The sequence below is a fragment of the Erythrolamprus reginae genome, chromosome 2 (assembly GCF_031021105.1).
Source record: "Erythrolamprus reginae isolate rEryReg1 chromosome 2, rEryReg1.hap1, whole genome shotgun sequence".
NCBI lineage: Eukaryota > Metazoa > Chordata > Lepidosauria > Squamata > Dipsadidae > Erythrolamprus > Erythrolamprus reginae.
This window is the reverse complement of record NC_091951.1, coordinates 286,371,422-286,386,961: the sequence shown is the minus strand read 5'-3', so window position 1 is coordinate 286,386,961 and position 15,540 is coordinate 286,371,422. Positions and strand designations below refer to the sequence as shown.

Genomic DNA, 15,540 nt, shown 5'->3' with positions numbered 1-15,540 from the left:
AGGGTAAGGGAGGAGAATGGTGACAGAAGGTACTGAAGGGAAATGTGTAACAGCTGTAACTTGAAGCTAATCCTACCCTCGAGGAGTTACCTGACTGTGCTGCTGACAGAATAGCCCATGAAGCACCTAAGATTTTAGACACTTTAGGATAACTAAGGGGTTCCTCTCCTTATAAGAAAGAAAACATTGCTTTGATAATGGATGAGAACAATTGAAGCCTATCTCATCAGTGGGCTGGGAGCAAGATTAGGACATTATGGGAACACTTAATATAAAGAAGTTGCTAAAATATGTTTGTTTTATTGTTAGATGCAATTGAGTAAACACCCTCACTGAAGGATATTTTACAAGAGAATATTTGATGACAACAATGATCAGATTAGTTAAAGCAATGATCTTTCCAATAATATACTGTAAATTGATACTGAGAAAGAATGAGAGGATCCAGTTCAGATGGATATAAAAAGAGTAAGAACATAGAAACATAGAAGTCTGACGGCAGAAAAAGACCTCATGGTCCATCTAGTCTGCCCTTACACTATTTCCTGTATTTTATCTTAGGATGGATATATGTTTATCCCAGGCATGTTTAAATTCAGTTACTGTGGATTTATCTACCACGCCTGCTGGAAGTTTGTTCCAAGGATCTACTACCCTTTCAGTAAAATAATATTTTCTCATGTTGCTTTTGATCTTTCCCCCAACTAACTTCAGATTGTGTCCCCTTGTCCTTGTGTTCACTTTCCTATTAAAAACACTTCCCTCCTGGACCTTATTTAACCCTTTAACATATTTAAATGTTTCGATCATGTCCCCCCTTTTCCTTCTGTCCTCCAGACTATACAGATTGAGTTCATTAAGTCTTTCCTGATACATTTTATGCTTAAGACCTTCCACCATTCTTGTAGCCCATCTTTGGACCAGTTCAATTTTGTCAATATCTTTTTGTAGGTGAGGTCTCCAGAACTGAACACAGTATTCCAAATGTGATCTCACCAGCATTCTATATAGCGGGATCATAATCTCCCTCTTCCTGCTTGTTATATCTCTAGCTATGCAGCCAAGCATCCTACTTGCTTTCCCTACCGCCTGACTGCAGTGTTCACCCATTTTGAGACTGTCAGAAATCACTACCCCTAAATCCTTTTCTTCTGAAGTATTTGCTAACACAGAACACCAGGCAAAAATGGTTATTCAGTCCTGAGCCAAATAAAGGCTCACTGTCTTTTGAGGGAACAATTAGCAAGGTAAAATTCAGAAACTTTGAACATGTAATGTGAGTTGATCATAGAATAAAACAAATTTTCTTTGTCAAGATGGAAAAATGGAAGAAAAATGGATAAAGTTTAAGCTAGAAGGAGGGGATAAAAGAAAAAAAAATACATGATTGTCTTAGGAAGAGTTATGGGTTATTGTTGCAAATAAATTGAAATACTGAACAGTACCCCAGGAAATAAACCTGACTCAATGATACCTAACTAAACAATTAAGGTTTTAATATAGAGTAGACCTGAATAAATGGGGTTCCCAGAGTCTGTCAGTATATGATACAACAGACTGAGTTTGAGCACTGTTAGTTCATCTATACTTATTTTTTATTTTTATTATTTAATTTAAACATTAAAACAATAATAGAGATCTGTTGTTACTGTATGAAACAATTTACCAATTTTGTTTATAAATGTTATATTTTTCCAAATAATAAATACTGACAGAAGTGGGGGTAAAGGTTTTATTTTGCACACATATGCCATATATTTTAAAGTGATGATCTATTATTTCTAACCCTTTTGGCCCATTTCTAATTTAAAACCAGTCTCTGCTTTGAGTTTTCAAAAATGAATGGTATCCAAGTCTCTTAGCAGCAATAATGATGAAAATACAAATGTTCTTCTGATGTCATAAAAGATGGTTCATTTGAAGAGCAAGACAGAAAGCAACCTAACAAAACCCATTTGTAAAATAGACTAAGCTAAAATAGACTAATGCCAGATGCTTGAACATCAAATAAGCTCACTTTAAAAATAATACTGTAGATACTAGCAAGTTTTTAAAAGTAGCAAGGTAATTCTACAGCAATGGTCTTTTCATAATGATTCTTCTGGAGTACATTTTGATATTTCTGCAACTTATTTGAAAAGTCAACTTTTGTATCTGCCTCTTGGGACGTCTTCATTGCAATTCCACAGTATACTTATACTTATTGAGCAATGTCATAGTAGTAGTTGCGTAGCTTTAATTCAACAGCAGAAAATGGTGGCCGATCATCAACACTGGAAGAAAAAAGGAAAATATTTTTGAAGCCAAGCAGACTCTTTATTATTTGTCTGGCAATTTCCAGTCAATATATTATTTCTTTAACAACATTTACGAGAACTTTCTCTTGCTTTAGAACAGATAGCAACTGCTATCCTTATCAGATAAGTTAATAGTGGTTGCTTAGGACTTAGCAAGAAGCAACCAGCAGAATACTGCATTGTGAAAAGAATTTTTGGAAACACTGGAAAGGACCACAAATCTGGGCAAAGTCATGATCTGCATTTTTTTTTTCATCTTCTTACATATCAATTCTATCAGATAGTTCCAAAAAAAGAGGCTATCTGCAGGCTGGAAAGGAAAGGGTCAAAGAGAATGGGTCAAAATGTCAGGATGGTGGTTACAACCAAGAGATCAAATCATAGTATTTGCAATATTTTTCCATGTATAAGATACCACCATGTATAAGACAACCCCATGTTTCATGTAGTTTCTTGTAGTAAGCATGCTATAAGCCATAGTTGTGGGGAAGCCACTTTGTTAGAGTGAATAATACAACAAGAACAGAAAATGCATCAAAGGAAAAATAGAGATGAAACCTAGACTGAAACCAATGCGATACAGGAAATAACTACAATAGAGAGGAATGATAGAATTGCATTTAAGTCAAGGTCACGTTTTTGCCTTCTCCTTGGCCTCCTGTGTATAAGACGCACCTCAATTTTCAAGTCAATATTTTATAGAAATGTAGTGTCTTATACATGGGAAAATACTGTATTTTGTGATGTATGAAAAATGAGTTGTATCACTTCTCATTTTCTAAAGAATTCCAAACTGAGGGGCAAAGAATGACCCTACATACTAGTTTCAATGGGATATTTAACGATGGTCAGTGAATCCGATAAGCATCAAGAAACTATTGATATGAGAATACTTACCTATATGTCCAACACAATTTCATTAATTTATAGATATCAGATGAGCAACCCACTGGACTTTCCATTCGTTCTCCTCTTTCAATCATCTGAGCAACGTCAATTCCTTTCAAACCCTACAACCAAGTGACACAGAAAACTGAGACAATGTTGGCTTCAACTGAAATAAGAATATCACACTTTCTGAACTATTTTCCCACAAAGCTATGTCATAATAGAAATTTGAATAGCATCTCCATCTTGGTTTATTTCTTTTAAATCTATGATTTGGAATTAAAAAGGAAAGTTTAATAATGGTAAATAACATTTATTTACCTTATATGGCTTTTGACCATAGGAAAATGTCTCCCACATTAATACACCAAAACTCCAAACATCACTCTTGCTAGAAAATTTGAAGAAATTCATGCATTCTGGAGCATACCATTTAACTGGCCATTTGCCATGATGTTCTGCCTGTAATTAAAATTAAAGAAAGTTACAATTAAAAATTTCAAATTAAAATGAAAGAAAATAATAAAAATATTTGTGTATTATATCTATCCACCATCATCTATAAAAGAATCAGAAAACATGTGCCATTATAATTGTTCAATGAACCATGATTATTTGTTCCAAATTTGTGCAAGGCGTAATAAGATTGAGCAAAGGCTGAATTATAGTGACATCACAATTCACATTGACATTTGGTAATAAAAATTTTAAAAAATGTTAAAGGATTGAAAAATTACCTTATAATAATCATTAGAGCCAAGAGCTTTTGAAAGTCCAAAGTCACTGATTTTGGCATAATGTTGTGTAACCAAAAGCACATTTCTTGCAGCTAAATCTCTATGTACAAAATTATTTTCTTCCAAATATTTCATTCCCATGGAAACTTGATGCACCAACTCTATTAGATTCTTTTCTGTGACATCTCTGCAAAATCAAACCAGACTTTTAGAAACCTATTTCTTTTTACATTCTTCATTCCACATTCCCACCCAGTAGGAGAGTGGATAATAATAATACACTGAATAAATACAGTGATACCTTGTCTTACAAACTTAATTGGTTCCAGGACGAGGTTCGTAAGGTGAAAAGTTTGTAAGACAAAATAATGTTTCCCATAGGAATCAATGGAAAAGCGATTAATGCGTGCAAGCCCAAAATTCACCCCTTTTGCCAGCCAAAGCGCCCGTTTTTGCACTGCTGGGATTCCCCTGCATCATCACAAAAGCACGGAAGTCCGGAGGTGGGGTTTCCCATGGAGGGGAGCCTCAGGGGAATCCCAGCAGCGCAAAAACGGGTGCTTTGCTGGCAACGGAAGTCCAGAGGCGGGGCATCCCAGCGGTGGGTTTGTAAGGTGAAAATAGTTTGTAAGAAGAGGCAAAAAAATCTTAAACCCCGGGTTTGTATCTCGAAAATTTGTATGATGAGGCGTTTGTAAGATGAGGTATCACTGTATTCCAATTTTATTACTTAGAGAACACAGTCCTTATGCATTCATTTTTTCCATACTTGCTTAATTTTTATTATATCCATGTAACATCCAAATACAGTGGAACCCCGACATAAGAGCTGCTCTACTTAAGAGCAACTCGAGATAAGAGCTGGGAGGGGAGAGATATTTTTGTTCTACTTACAAGCCCAAATTCGAGATACAAGCGCCAAGGAGCTGTCTCCTGAAGCCAAACGCTAACTTCCGCGTTCGGCTTCAGGAGACAGCCGCGAAGCGGCGCGCGTGTTTTAAAAGGTTGCAGCCGGCCTGGGGGGCTCGGGGGGGTGCTTGCAGCTTTCTTTCTTGCTCTTTTTCTTTCTCTCTTTTACCTTCCCTTCCTCTATTTCTTCTTTTCTTTCTCCTTCCCACCTTCTTCCCTCCCTCCCTCCCTTCACTCATTCCTCTCTTACTCTCCCCTTTCATAAGTTTCCTTGCTTCCTTCCTCTGTTCCTGTCCCTTCCCCCTTTCTTTCTTTCTTTCTTTCTTGCTCTTTTTCTTTCTCTCTTTTACCTTCCCTTCCTCTATTTCTTCTTTTCTTTCTCCTTCCCACCTTCTTCCCTCCCTCCCTCCCTTCACTCATTCCTCTCTTACTCTCCCCTTTCATAAGTTTCCTTGCTTCCTTCCTCTGTTCCTGTCCCTTCCCTCTTTCCTTCCTTCCTTCCCACCCTCCGTCCATTCATTCACCCATTCCTCTCTTGATCGCTTAAAGCCGGTCCCTGGTGCAAAAAGGGTTGGGGACCTCTGTCCTACAGGATTGGGTGGCAGAGAAGTTGAACATATGTAAATTTAAAAGTTTAAGAAAGTTTACAAGTTAAGTGAAAGAAACTTCATTATTCGTTTATATGTACATGTACATTTCTTCATTAAAAACATGTCTTTCTGCATAATTTAGACTAACTTTGTGAGTTTTTTGAGGGCTGGAACCAATTAAAATTATTTACATTAATTCCTATGGGGAAAAGTCGTTCGAGATAAGAGCTGCTCGACTTAAGAGCCCAGGTCCGGAACGAATTAAACTCGTATCTCGAGGTACCACTGTAGTCTAGAACAGAGTATTTCCCCTCTTCCCATCTTGGACAGTCTTAGAAATCTTCACGAATTGTCAATTAATTATGAATTTTAATGTGACATAATTATAATTTGACATTTGATTATTATTATGTGCTTGATTGATTGATTTAGAAGCAAATTTTACAAACCACTGCTACACAACACTAAAAGATGCTTATCGGTCCTTACCACGAACAGCTATGGGCCATTCTGATCATTGCATGATTCACCTTGCACTTGCTTACAGGCAAAGACTTAAAGCCACAAAACCAACAATGAAATCTGTGAGGACTTGGAATGAAGAGGCAGAGTTTAAACTACAAGCTTGCTTTGACTACACGGACTGGAATATTTTTGAAGATACCTCTGCAGACCTGGATGAACTCACAGATACTGTAACATCATATGTCAGCTTCTGTGAAGACCTATGTGTACCAACCAGGAACTTGTGAATATACAGTACAAGAAATCAGTTCTTAGCAAATAAACCAGCAAACAAATCACTAGAGATATGCCATATTCCTACTTGCTTTCAATACTCCACTATCATCCCAGTGCTGAAGAAGCCCTCCGTCAAGGAACAGAATGACTACAGACCAATTGCTCTAACATCTGTAGTTTTGAAAGGCTAGTGATGTCCTATTTGAAAACCATCACAGATCCACTGTTAGACTCCCTGCAATTTGCATACTGAGCAAATAGATCAACAGATGATGCTGTTAATATGGATCTGCACTTAATAATAATAATAATAACAACAACAACAACAACAACAACAACAACAACAACAACATCCTACGTCTTGAATCTCCAAAAACCTATGCAAGGATCCTCTTTTTAGACTTTAGTTCAGCACTCAACACCATCACACCGGACATTCTTCTAACTAAACTAAATCAGTTAGCAGTACCTGAACACATTTGTAAGTGGATCACAATACCAATTACTGCATCTCAAGTGATCCGTATGGTACTAGTACAATAAGAAGCTCAAATTGCCCAGAGAAATTATTGAGTCTGTCATCTGTACCCGTATAACTGTCTGGTTTGGTTTTGCAACCCAACAAGACAGACAGAGACTTCAGAAGATAATCAGAACTGCAGAAAAAAAAAACAATTACTGCCAACTTGTCTTCCATTGAGGACCTGCACAAATAAAAAAAAGGGCTGTGAAAATATTATGTCCATCCTGGACATAAATTGTTTCAACTCCTATCCTCAAAACGATGCTATAGAGCACTGCACAACAACTAGACACAAGAAAAGTTTCCCCCCCAAACGCTATCACTCTGCTAAACAAATAATTTCCTCACCACTGTCAAACTATTCACTAAGTCTGTGTTATTATTACTATTAGTTTTCTCATCGTTCCTATCACTCATCTCCTCCCACTTATGACTGTATTGTTGCTTGTATCCTTATTTGTTGTGAGCCGCTCCAAGTCTATGGAGAGGGGCGGCATACAAATCTAATAAGTAAATAAATAATAAATAAATAAATGATGTATATTAATATTGTTTCTTTCCTGATTGTTTATTTGTACCTAATGATTTTCAACAAATGTATTCCTTGTATGTCCAATCACAGTTGGCCAATAAAAAATTCTATTCTATTCCATTCTATTCTAGACATTCCTCTTTAATTCAGCAGATTGAAATATCCTTGTTCTCGGGATCAGAAAGAAGGAAAGAAATTGGAGAGGTTGGGAATGTTTTTACAAGTTTTGTGGTTTTATTAGTGGTGTTTTAACTAAGTATTGTATATTGTGTATTGTCTACTGTCTGTGTTAGTTGTATATGGCTTGCTGTCATGCCCTTTGTAAAAAGGGCATTATAAATAAATGTTTATTATTATTATTATTATTATTATTATTATTATTATTATTATTATTATTATTTCTATTCTAGTCTATTTCCAAATGCCATATGCCAATCATTAAATAGAGATTTTCTGGAATGCAGACCTCGCAGAAATCAAAGTTTTGCTTAAACCAGTAGTGACACAAAGACCTTTTATGACTTGTGGAGTTCAACTCCCAGAATTACACTGGAATATCCTAGCAAGAATATATGCTGGATCAATATCAAGGAGTGGGGAACTATGGCTCTTTTATGACCTGTGGACTTCAATTCCCAGAATTCCTGAGCTAGCATGGAATTGAAATCCACAAGTCATAAAGGGCCCATTGTTCCCCATCTCTGCCCTAGACAGACTCAATTATTTACATTTGTGACTTTTTTACATTGTAGTGACTTCCATGCTCTATAAATGTATCTGTGAAATACTAAATCCAGCAAAATTGTAGCCATACATTCAGGTAAGCAGGGATGGCAAGTCAAAATATATCATCCTTTATATGAATATGGCATAGCTATGTATATTTGTATTCAGCAAATTCACTTGTAGTGAAAATAAATGGTATGTCACAATGCTGCAAATATGCCTTCAAAATAAATTGAAGAAGAAAATGTTAATTTTGAAATGTCACTGTTATGAAAATGTTTGCTCTTGCAAAGAAACATCAATTTTAACAATTTGTCAAATATTACAAAAACTGCTATTTTCATATAATCTGTACTTTCCAATGAGCAGTGATCATTTTAATTATCAATTTAAATTCCAACCATTATTGATCAAAACTTGCCAATTTACTGTCAACTCACCCATGTTTTAGCAGATATTTATTCAAAGGGCCAAGCTCAGCCATTTCCATTACCAGCATCCAAGATTCAGCTTCACATATGCCAATCATTCGGACAATATATGGGTTATCAAGTTGTTGCATGACATTTGCTTCTCTTAGGAGTTCATCTTTTATTGCTGGATCATTACTTTCATTTTTCAAAATTTTCACAGCGACAATTTTCTTTCCTCTGTAACAGACATTCCAGGAAAACACAATATGTTAAGCTTTGGAAGAGAGCAGATGGGTGGAAATGAGGTGGTCTATTTCTGTCCTAAAATAATTTTTGTTTGCTTTGCTTTGCTGACCTTTTAAAAACAGAATTATCTTTAATTTCTAACCTGTAGATAACATTTAAAATATTTAAGTTCATGAAGCCAATACTGTGGCTTTATCAGAAGTCCCAATTCTTTAGTCTATGTTTGAAATATCACAGAAGAGCCCATGTCCAAATTTTGTGTGTGCTTTTGATATACAGTATGTTATAATGTAACATACTGTATCTCTTAAAACATACGTAAACTGAAGACACTTCCACTATTACAAATTCAGAAACCAAAATTCAATTTGAAGTTGGAGAAATTTACTCATGATATAACAAGCAGGAAGAGGGAGATTGTGATCCCCATATATAGAACGCTGGTGAGACCACGTTTGGAATACTGTGTTCAGTTCTGGAGACCTCACCTACAAAAAGATATTGACAAAATTGAACGGGTCCAAAGACGGGCTACAAGAATGGTGGAAGGTCTTAAGCATAAAACGTATCAGGAAAGACTTAATGAACTCAATCTGTATAGTCTGGAGGAGAGAAGGAAAAGGGGGGACATGATTGAAACATTTAAATATGTTAAAGGGTTAAATAAGGTTCAGGAGGGAAGTGTTTTTAATAGGAAAGTGAACACAAGAACAAGGGGACACAATCTGAAGTTAGTTGGGGGAAAGATCAAAAGCAACGTGAGGAAATATTATTTCACTGAAAGAGTAGTAGATCCTTGGAACAAACTTCCAGCAGACGTGGTTGGTAAATCCACAGTAACTGAATTTAAACATGCCTGGGATAAACATATATCCATCCTAAGATAAAACACAGGAAATAGTATAAGGGCAGACTAGATGGACCATGAGGTCTTTTTCTGCTATCAGACTTCTATGTTTCTATGTTTCTATGTTTAAACTAGTCTTTATATCATACTTGATTTAAAATCATGACCCAGCTTGTAACCTAGCTTTCCAATTAAACAATTTACCAAAATAGAATTTCCCTAGAGAGTTAGATATTCTTGAGTCCCTATCACAACTCAATTTACATCCTAAAATGGCTCATAGATTTCTCACCACTACTTCTCCTAGAAATTTTCCTACCACATGTTGTTTCAAGAATTTGCTATGGAAAACAGCACAAAAGAAATACCGTAGATAATAATTGCCAAACATATAAGAGATAATATTTGACTTCATTTTACCAAGAGGTGGCTAATAAAAATCTTGGCCCAATGTTATTTTTGACCAGATGGTACAGTGTTTGACCCATATTGACTCCTATTATACAGTAATGTGATCATTTAGCATATTTTAATAGATTTCTGGGAACATCTTTAAATGTTAAAAATATATTAATATAATGTTGAAGCTTTGGAATTTGGCTGTTTATCAAGAATTGTGTGTGTATTGAGCATGGGGGTAGTGATGGGTTGTGAAACAATTACGTTAAGAAATTGGAATCTGTCAAGGAATGTTTGTCAGAAATGTGTGATCAATCTGTTTTGAAAAATGCAAAACAGATTATTTTCTACCAATCAAAGGATGCAACAATATAGCACAGATTCTGTGATATCTTACAATAATATTTTGTACTATTCATGCTATAGTACTGAATTTATTGGTAAACCAGTGACTATTAACAAGTATAAAATATTTATACTTAAAAAATAAGTATAAATAATAAATTAAAATAAAATTGCACCCATATTTTTCCCAATAAAAAGAGCAAAGATACATAGAAAAAATGTTAATTATATAGTTTACTGCTATGGCACCAGATTAAAATCAAAATGCTAATTTTCATATGAACAAATTATAAGAAATAATTTCAAATAAAAATACTGTTATGGTAGGCTGCAATTCAAACTACTCTTTTAGCAATTATTGAACTTAAGGCGACTTATGACTGAGCTAGGAGATAATAAAACTGCCAATATCTTTAGTTTAAAAGTAATATTAGATTTTTGTTATACAACTGGAAACTAGTTCAAATATCTGTGACTTGAGAGTTAATGTAGTTAAAGCAATGTATTATTGTTTTATGGGAACCATTATTTATTCATTTTAAATTACCAAGTGTTTTTGAAGGTTATAGCAAATGAACAATATTCATTTAATTGAACCTAGTTAATTTTTAATTCTATGTTAGATCAAGGGTCTCATACACTTTTTTCCTAATAATTACTGCAATAACAGTATCAAAATCCAATAAAGAAGAGGATACTAAAAGCATGAAGATGGGGAACAATAAATAACCTACTTTTTCATTTCATAAGTGCCTTTTTTTACTGTACCAAAATTACCCGAACCAAGTTCTTTTTCTTCCAAAGTCAGTAAATTTCGATCAAGGGTGACATTTTTAGCTTTTACTTCTTCTGGATCTGCATACGGACTTTCATAAACTTCCGTATCCATAGGCAAAGCTTCCCTTTGATCACCTGTAAAATAAAAGCAGAACTTATTTTATTACAAACACTCCTTTGTAATCTGTTCTTATTGATTGAATTTAAAACAGTAACTTTAGCTCAAAATGAGACATATCTTTTCAAACAATCATAATTATATTATAGTTTGAACGTCGGTATTTATATTATAGTTTGAACTTCGGCATTGAATTATAATGCTTTTATTATTATGCTATTTTATGCATATGGTTCTCATTTGCTTTTGTACATCTTAATGAATCATACAGCAGGGGTGTCAAACTCAATTTCATGGAGGGCTGCATCAGGGCTGTGGTTGATGTTTTGGGGGACTGGACGGGCGCTGCTTACTGGGTGGACATGGCCAGCTTGTTGCTGCTCACTGGGAGTGACTGACTGGGTGGGCGTGGCCTGCTGGGTGGGCGTGGCAGGCTTGAGGTTCTCCCTGGGTGTGGCTGGCTGGGTGGGCATGGCCAGCTCCATGCCGCTCACTGGGCATGCTGACTCATGATAGCTGTGTTGGGACGGAACAAGTCATACTGGCTAAGTTGATGTGGGGACAATTTGGTGTCCCTCTGTTCCTTACCTCCCTAAACTGCTGGCAGCCAAGTTCATGCATCCACGCACATATATACATTCCAGGTTTGTGGACTTTTATCCACCATAGGAAGGAAAGGGCCTTCTTCCCAAGCCCAGGCATGATTGACAGTTTGTAATCTCAGATGTGGATAGAAGTCTCCAAGCTTGGAATGGTGTGTGTGTGTATGTGTGAGTACGTGTGCACAGCATGTCAAAGGCACAGCATTCTTCTCCCAATCCGAGACATCATTGGCATTTCCCTGTCTGATGCACCTTCCCAGCAAAGAAGTTGGAGGACGCCACTGCTGTGTGGGAGAATGTGGAGAAACTTTGCAGGAAGTAATTTCCTTTGAGTCCAACTTCTGCCTTGACAAATCTCTGCACAGGAAGATGAGGCAGCAGGGGAATAGTGCTCCCTGGTCTAACATGAGGGAGGCTGGCCCTTCTCAAAAGGGAATTCCTGTTTCCAATTATGAGTCGTAAGGATGCTAGCTTCTTGGGGCAGCTTTTCCTCATGCTGCTCCCTCACCATCCTCTTCAGAGAGCTTTGAAGGCAGAAGTTGGATTAGGAGGAAACGGCTTCCTACAAAAGTTCCTTGCATCAGCATTATGGTTGCCCTTGAAGTTGCATGTAAAACTATTGTATCATAATTAGTTCAGGAGTGTATTATCATGGGCTGAACAGGATTAACATTTCAAATATGAATATTTCAAATAAATCTGCAAAAACAAATTTAAAACAAACAAACAACAAACTTTTAATATGCAAGAACAAATTTAAAACAAAGAAAAAACATAAGCTTTTTAGATTTTTTTCTCCTCTCTCTCTCATGCTCTTTGTCCGAGCTGTATGCTTGGCATCTTTTATTGGCCACAAATTCATCCATGTTTGGAGTTAGGTTCCGAGATTTGGAAGCTCTCAGGATAAAGTGGATGTGTGCATCAGTGAGAACCCTTGTGTGCTTTTTTTACCCTCATCTCAGAGAAAAATTGCTCACGCAGGTATGCATTTCCTAACATGCACAGCATTCAAGCAACTTGTAGTAGAGTTGGGGAATTGTTTCAGGGATGAAGCTTGTGAATTGCGTGGCCGATAGAATCATATTTTGCCTTAAGTGTGCTGTTACATTGGAGTTCTATCAGCTTCATCTGCATGCTTATAAGTGATTTCTCCACATCAACGTCAACTGCAAATGGATTGCTAAGCCATCCAAAATGGAATGTCTGTGCTTCAAAATCAACAAAGCAACATGTAAACTCCATCTGAAGTGTGCTCAGTTTATCAACAAAATGAGCATTTAAGAACACAGCAGTGGTGACTTGGCTGATGAGTGTTTGGCAACAGGGAAAGTGACTCAGGTTTGTTTGCTACATCTGACTCTTCCAGTTTTGCAGCTTCACCTGAAAGGCTCTCAGCGCATCGTACACGTCCATGATCATATGGTCCCATCCCTGAAGCTGAAGTTTTAGCACAACGCCACTATAAAACTAGCTTTTGTAGCAGCTTCACTTTGTGACTTTGCTTTTGTGAAATGTGCTGCCATGACATCAGACTCTTTTTCAACTCTTCCACCTTCTTTAGCTTCTGGTGTATGTCCAAGTTTTTGTACTTGTCCTGATGTTTTATCTCATAGTGCAGTCTCACATTATATTCTTTAAATACAGCCACAGTAGTTCCGCGAACAGGACACATGACCTTATTTCAACCTGTTCAACAAACAGATATACTATCTCCCACCTGTTTTGAAAGCACTTGTTTTCAAAGTCCACTTTCTGTTTGGCCATTTTGGGGGGTTTAAATATCAGGACACAGGTATTCACATCAGATTTGTTTTTATGGAATATGAGACTGCACAGAAAGCTCAAAGGCCCAGGTGCTTCTTGAGATAAGCAGTTGCAAGCACTCTGAGGTTCAGTAGGATGCTGTGAGTCCGGATATTTTAACAACATCACAGCATCTATGTAGAGAAAGCAAGTGGCTACGGCCCTCTTTGATACAAATGAGATTATATATTTTATATAGGAGAGCTCCTGGATGGATGGAAGAAAATAATCAGTAATCCACCATTACTCCGAACCACAAGGGCCACTCAACCTCTCAATTTCTGATCAGATTCTAATATTTTCAGGGCTGCCTTTCAGTGTCTCTGATCGTAGGGGAAAAAACTAAGATTCAATTCAGCTTTCCAAAATAGGAAATAAGGAATTATGGTCTCCATCTTTTCCTAGCAACCCTCCAACATCCAAAAAGCCCAGAAATAAGAATTCAAAATGCCTGAAATATCCATCCAAAATTTAGCTTTCTCAGGCAATGCTGGCTAGATTCCTCAAGACCTCCTTGTGGGTCTGTCCTTTTGGTGGGGGGAGACTCAAAATACCATTCCATTGACTTGGAGCATGGTGTGCTTTGGGGGCCCAGGGATCAAGGGGAGGGAGGCTCATGAGAGAGGATTCCCATCAGGTGTTACATGCCAGTGGTTTAATGTGTGGTGTGTCAATGAAGAGTTTTGGGCCTCTGGACTGTGCCTCCTTTGCCACCCTCATTGTACCCTAGTGATATCAGGGTACCTCATCACCTTTAATTGATATTCTCCAGTTTAATTGCCTTTAAAATGATAGGCACATTCATAATGGATTATAGAGTTTGCCTCGGATACATTTTGTAGTAAGTTTTATTTCTGTTACAAGATCTATTGCAGTATTTTATGTGTAATATAAAATTATAATACATACCATACAATTCAAATCCTATTGTTCTTTACCACAACAGTGTATTGCATCTAATTTTGTAAATTAAAATCTAATAGTCTTTCCCCTAGACTAGAGCTTGGCATTAAGTACCATCTTAACCCCTTTCATATAGGGAATGTGGAATTCATGCCAGAGCCCTGGGCAGTGGAGGACAAGCACCCAGTTCAGCTCTCAAACACTGGGATCCCACAGCCCAGTCCAGCTTCTGCACAAACTTTTCACCTCTTTCTCTAGTCTCTTGCCTCTGTGATATCTTGGATAAATTTTCTGAAAATACATTTGTGTTATAAATTATCCCAATTACTTGGTCTTTGTGTTGCTATGTTGCTGACTTTATTTCCACATACTATTTAATTCAAAAGAGAGAAATAAAAAGATATTCACTGGTTTGAACATGTAATTAAAGATGATTACAAGAGTGACGGTATAGTTTCCAACCTTTGTTACAAAATAATTTGGAAGAGAAAGATTCCAAATTAAAGAGCAAGTGGTTTTTTTCGATGTTGACTAAATAAATGTATAACCATAGAAAATTATTTGGATTATATACTGAGGCTTGAATCTCTTTCAGACTCCACTGGGAAGGGAAATGCAAGATAGAAAATGTAAGGAAGCTTTTATATCAGTTATCGAAAAATAAGAATAGAAGATGTAATAGACTAGCTGTATTTGCTATGACTGCCCCTAATTACTGCCCTTTTAAAAGGTCGTGAAAACCTGATTCTTTCTGTAGGCACTGGGTTTGGGGTGTTGTGATGACTCCCAGATGCTTCCCCAGATATGTCTCCAGATGTCAGTTTGAAGGAAGATGAAGCAGGGTTAATGGCTCCAAGCAGTTGTCTGAGAAGGATTTAACTCAAGGATACCTGCAGCAGGACAACCTTGAGGCTTCAGGTGGAGAAAACATGCAGCTGCAGCCAGTCAATGATGAGAAAGAGGAGCTTCCTTCTGCACTTGATCCAAGAACACATAGAGTAGAGAAATGGCAGGAACAGAGAAGATCAGCCAGATGACTCTTGAGAAGAATGCCTCACTCTTCTTGATTGGTTGCATGAGAAGTTAGGTTTTTAGCACAGCAGGCAGATGGAAGTGATGCTGGGAACAACATGTTCATTTCCTA

General features: G+C 36.8%; 1 protein-coding gene across 5 annotated transcripts in view; it reads right to left on the bottom strand.

Annotated features, from left to right (window-relative positions):
* Positions 1-1,718: 1,718 nt before the first annotated feature.
* The window catches only part of SYK (spleen associated tyrosine kinase), a 52,286-nt gene continuing 38,464 nt past the window's right edge, over positions 1,719-15,540 (bottom strand). For all 5 annotated transcript variants that reach the window (XM_070742822.1, XM_070742824.1, XM_070742825.1 and 2 more), the window contains 6 exons: positions 10,928-11,105; positions 8,384-8,593; positions 3,923-4,109; positions 3,507-3,647; positions 3,195-3,307; positions 1,719-2,273 (listed from right to left, as the gene is read on the bottom strand). In XM_070742822.1, the coding sequence (XP_070598923.1) occupies positions 2,201-2,273; positions 3,195-3,307; positions 3,507-3,647; positions 3,923-4,109; positions 8,384-8,593; positions 10,928-11,105 (902 nt within the window). In that variant the 3' untranslated portion in view covers positions 1,719-2,200. The remainder of the gene's footprint in view (positions 2,274-3,194; positions 3,308-3,506; positions 3,648-3,922; positions 4,110-8,383; positions 8,594-10,927; positions 11,106-15,540) is intronic.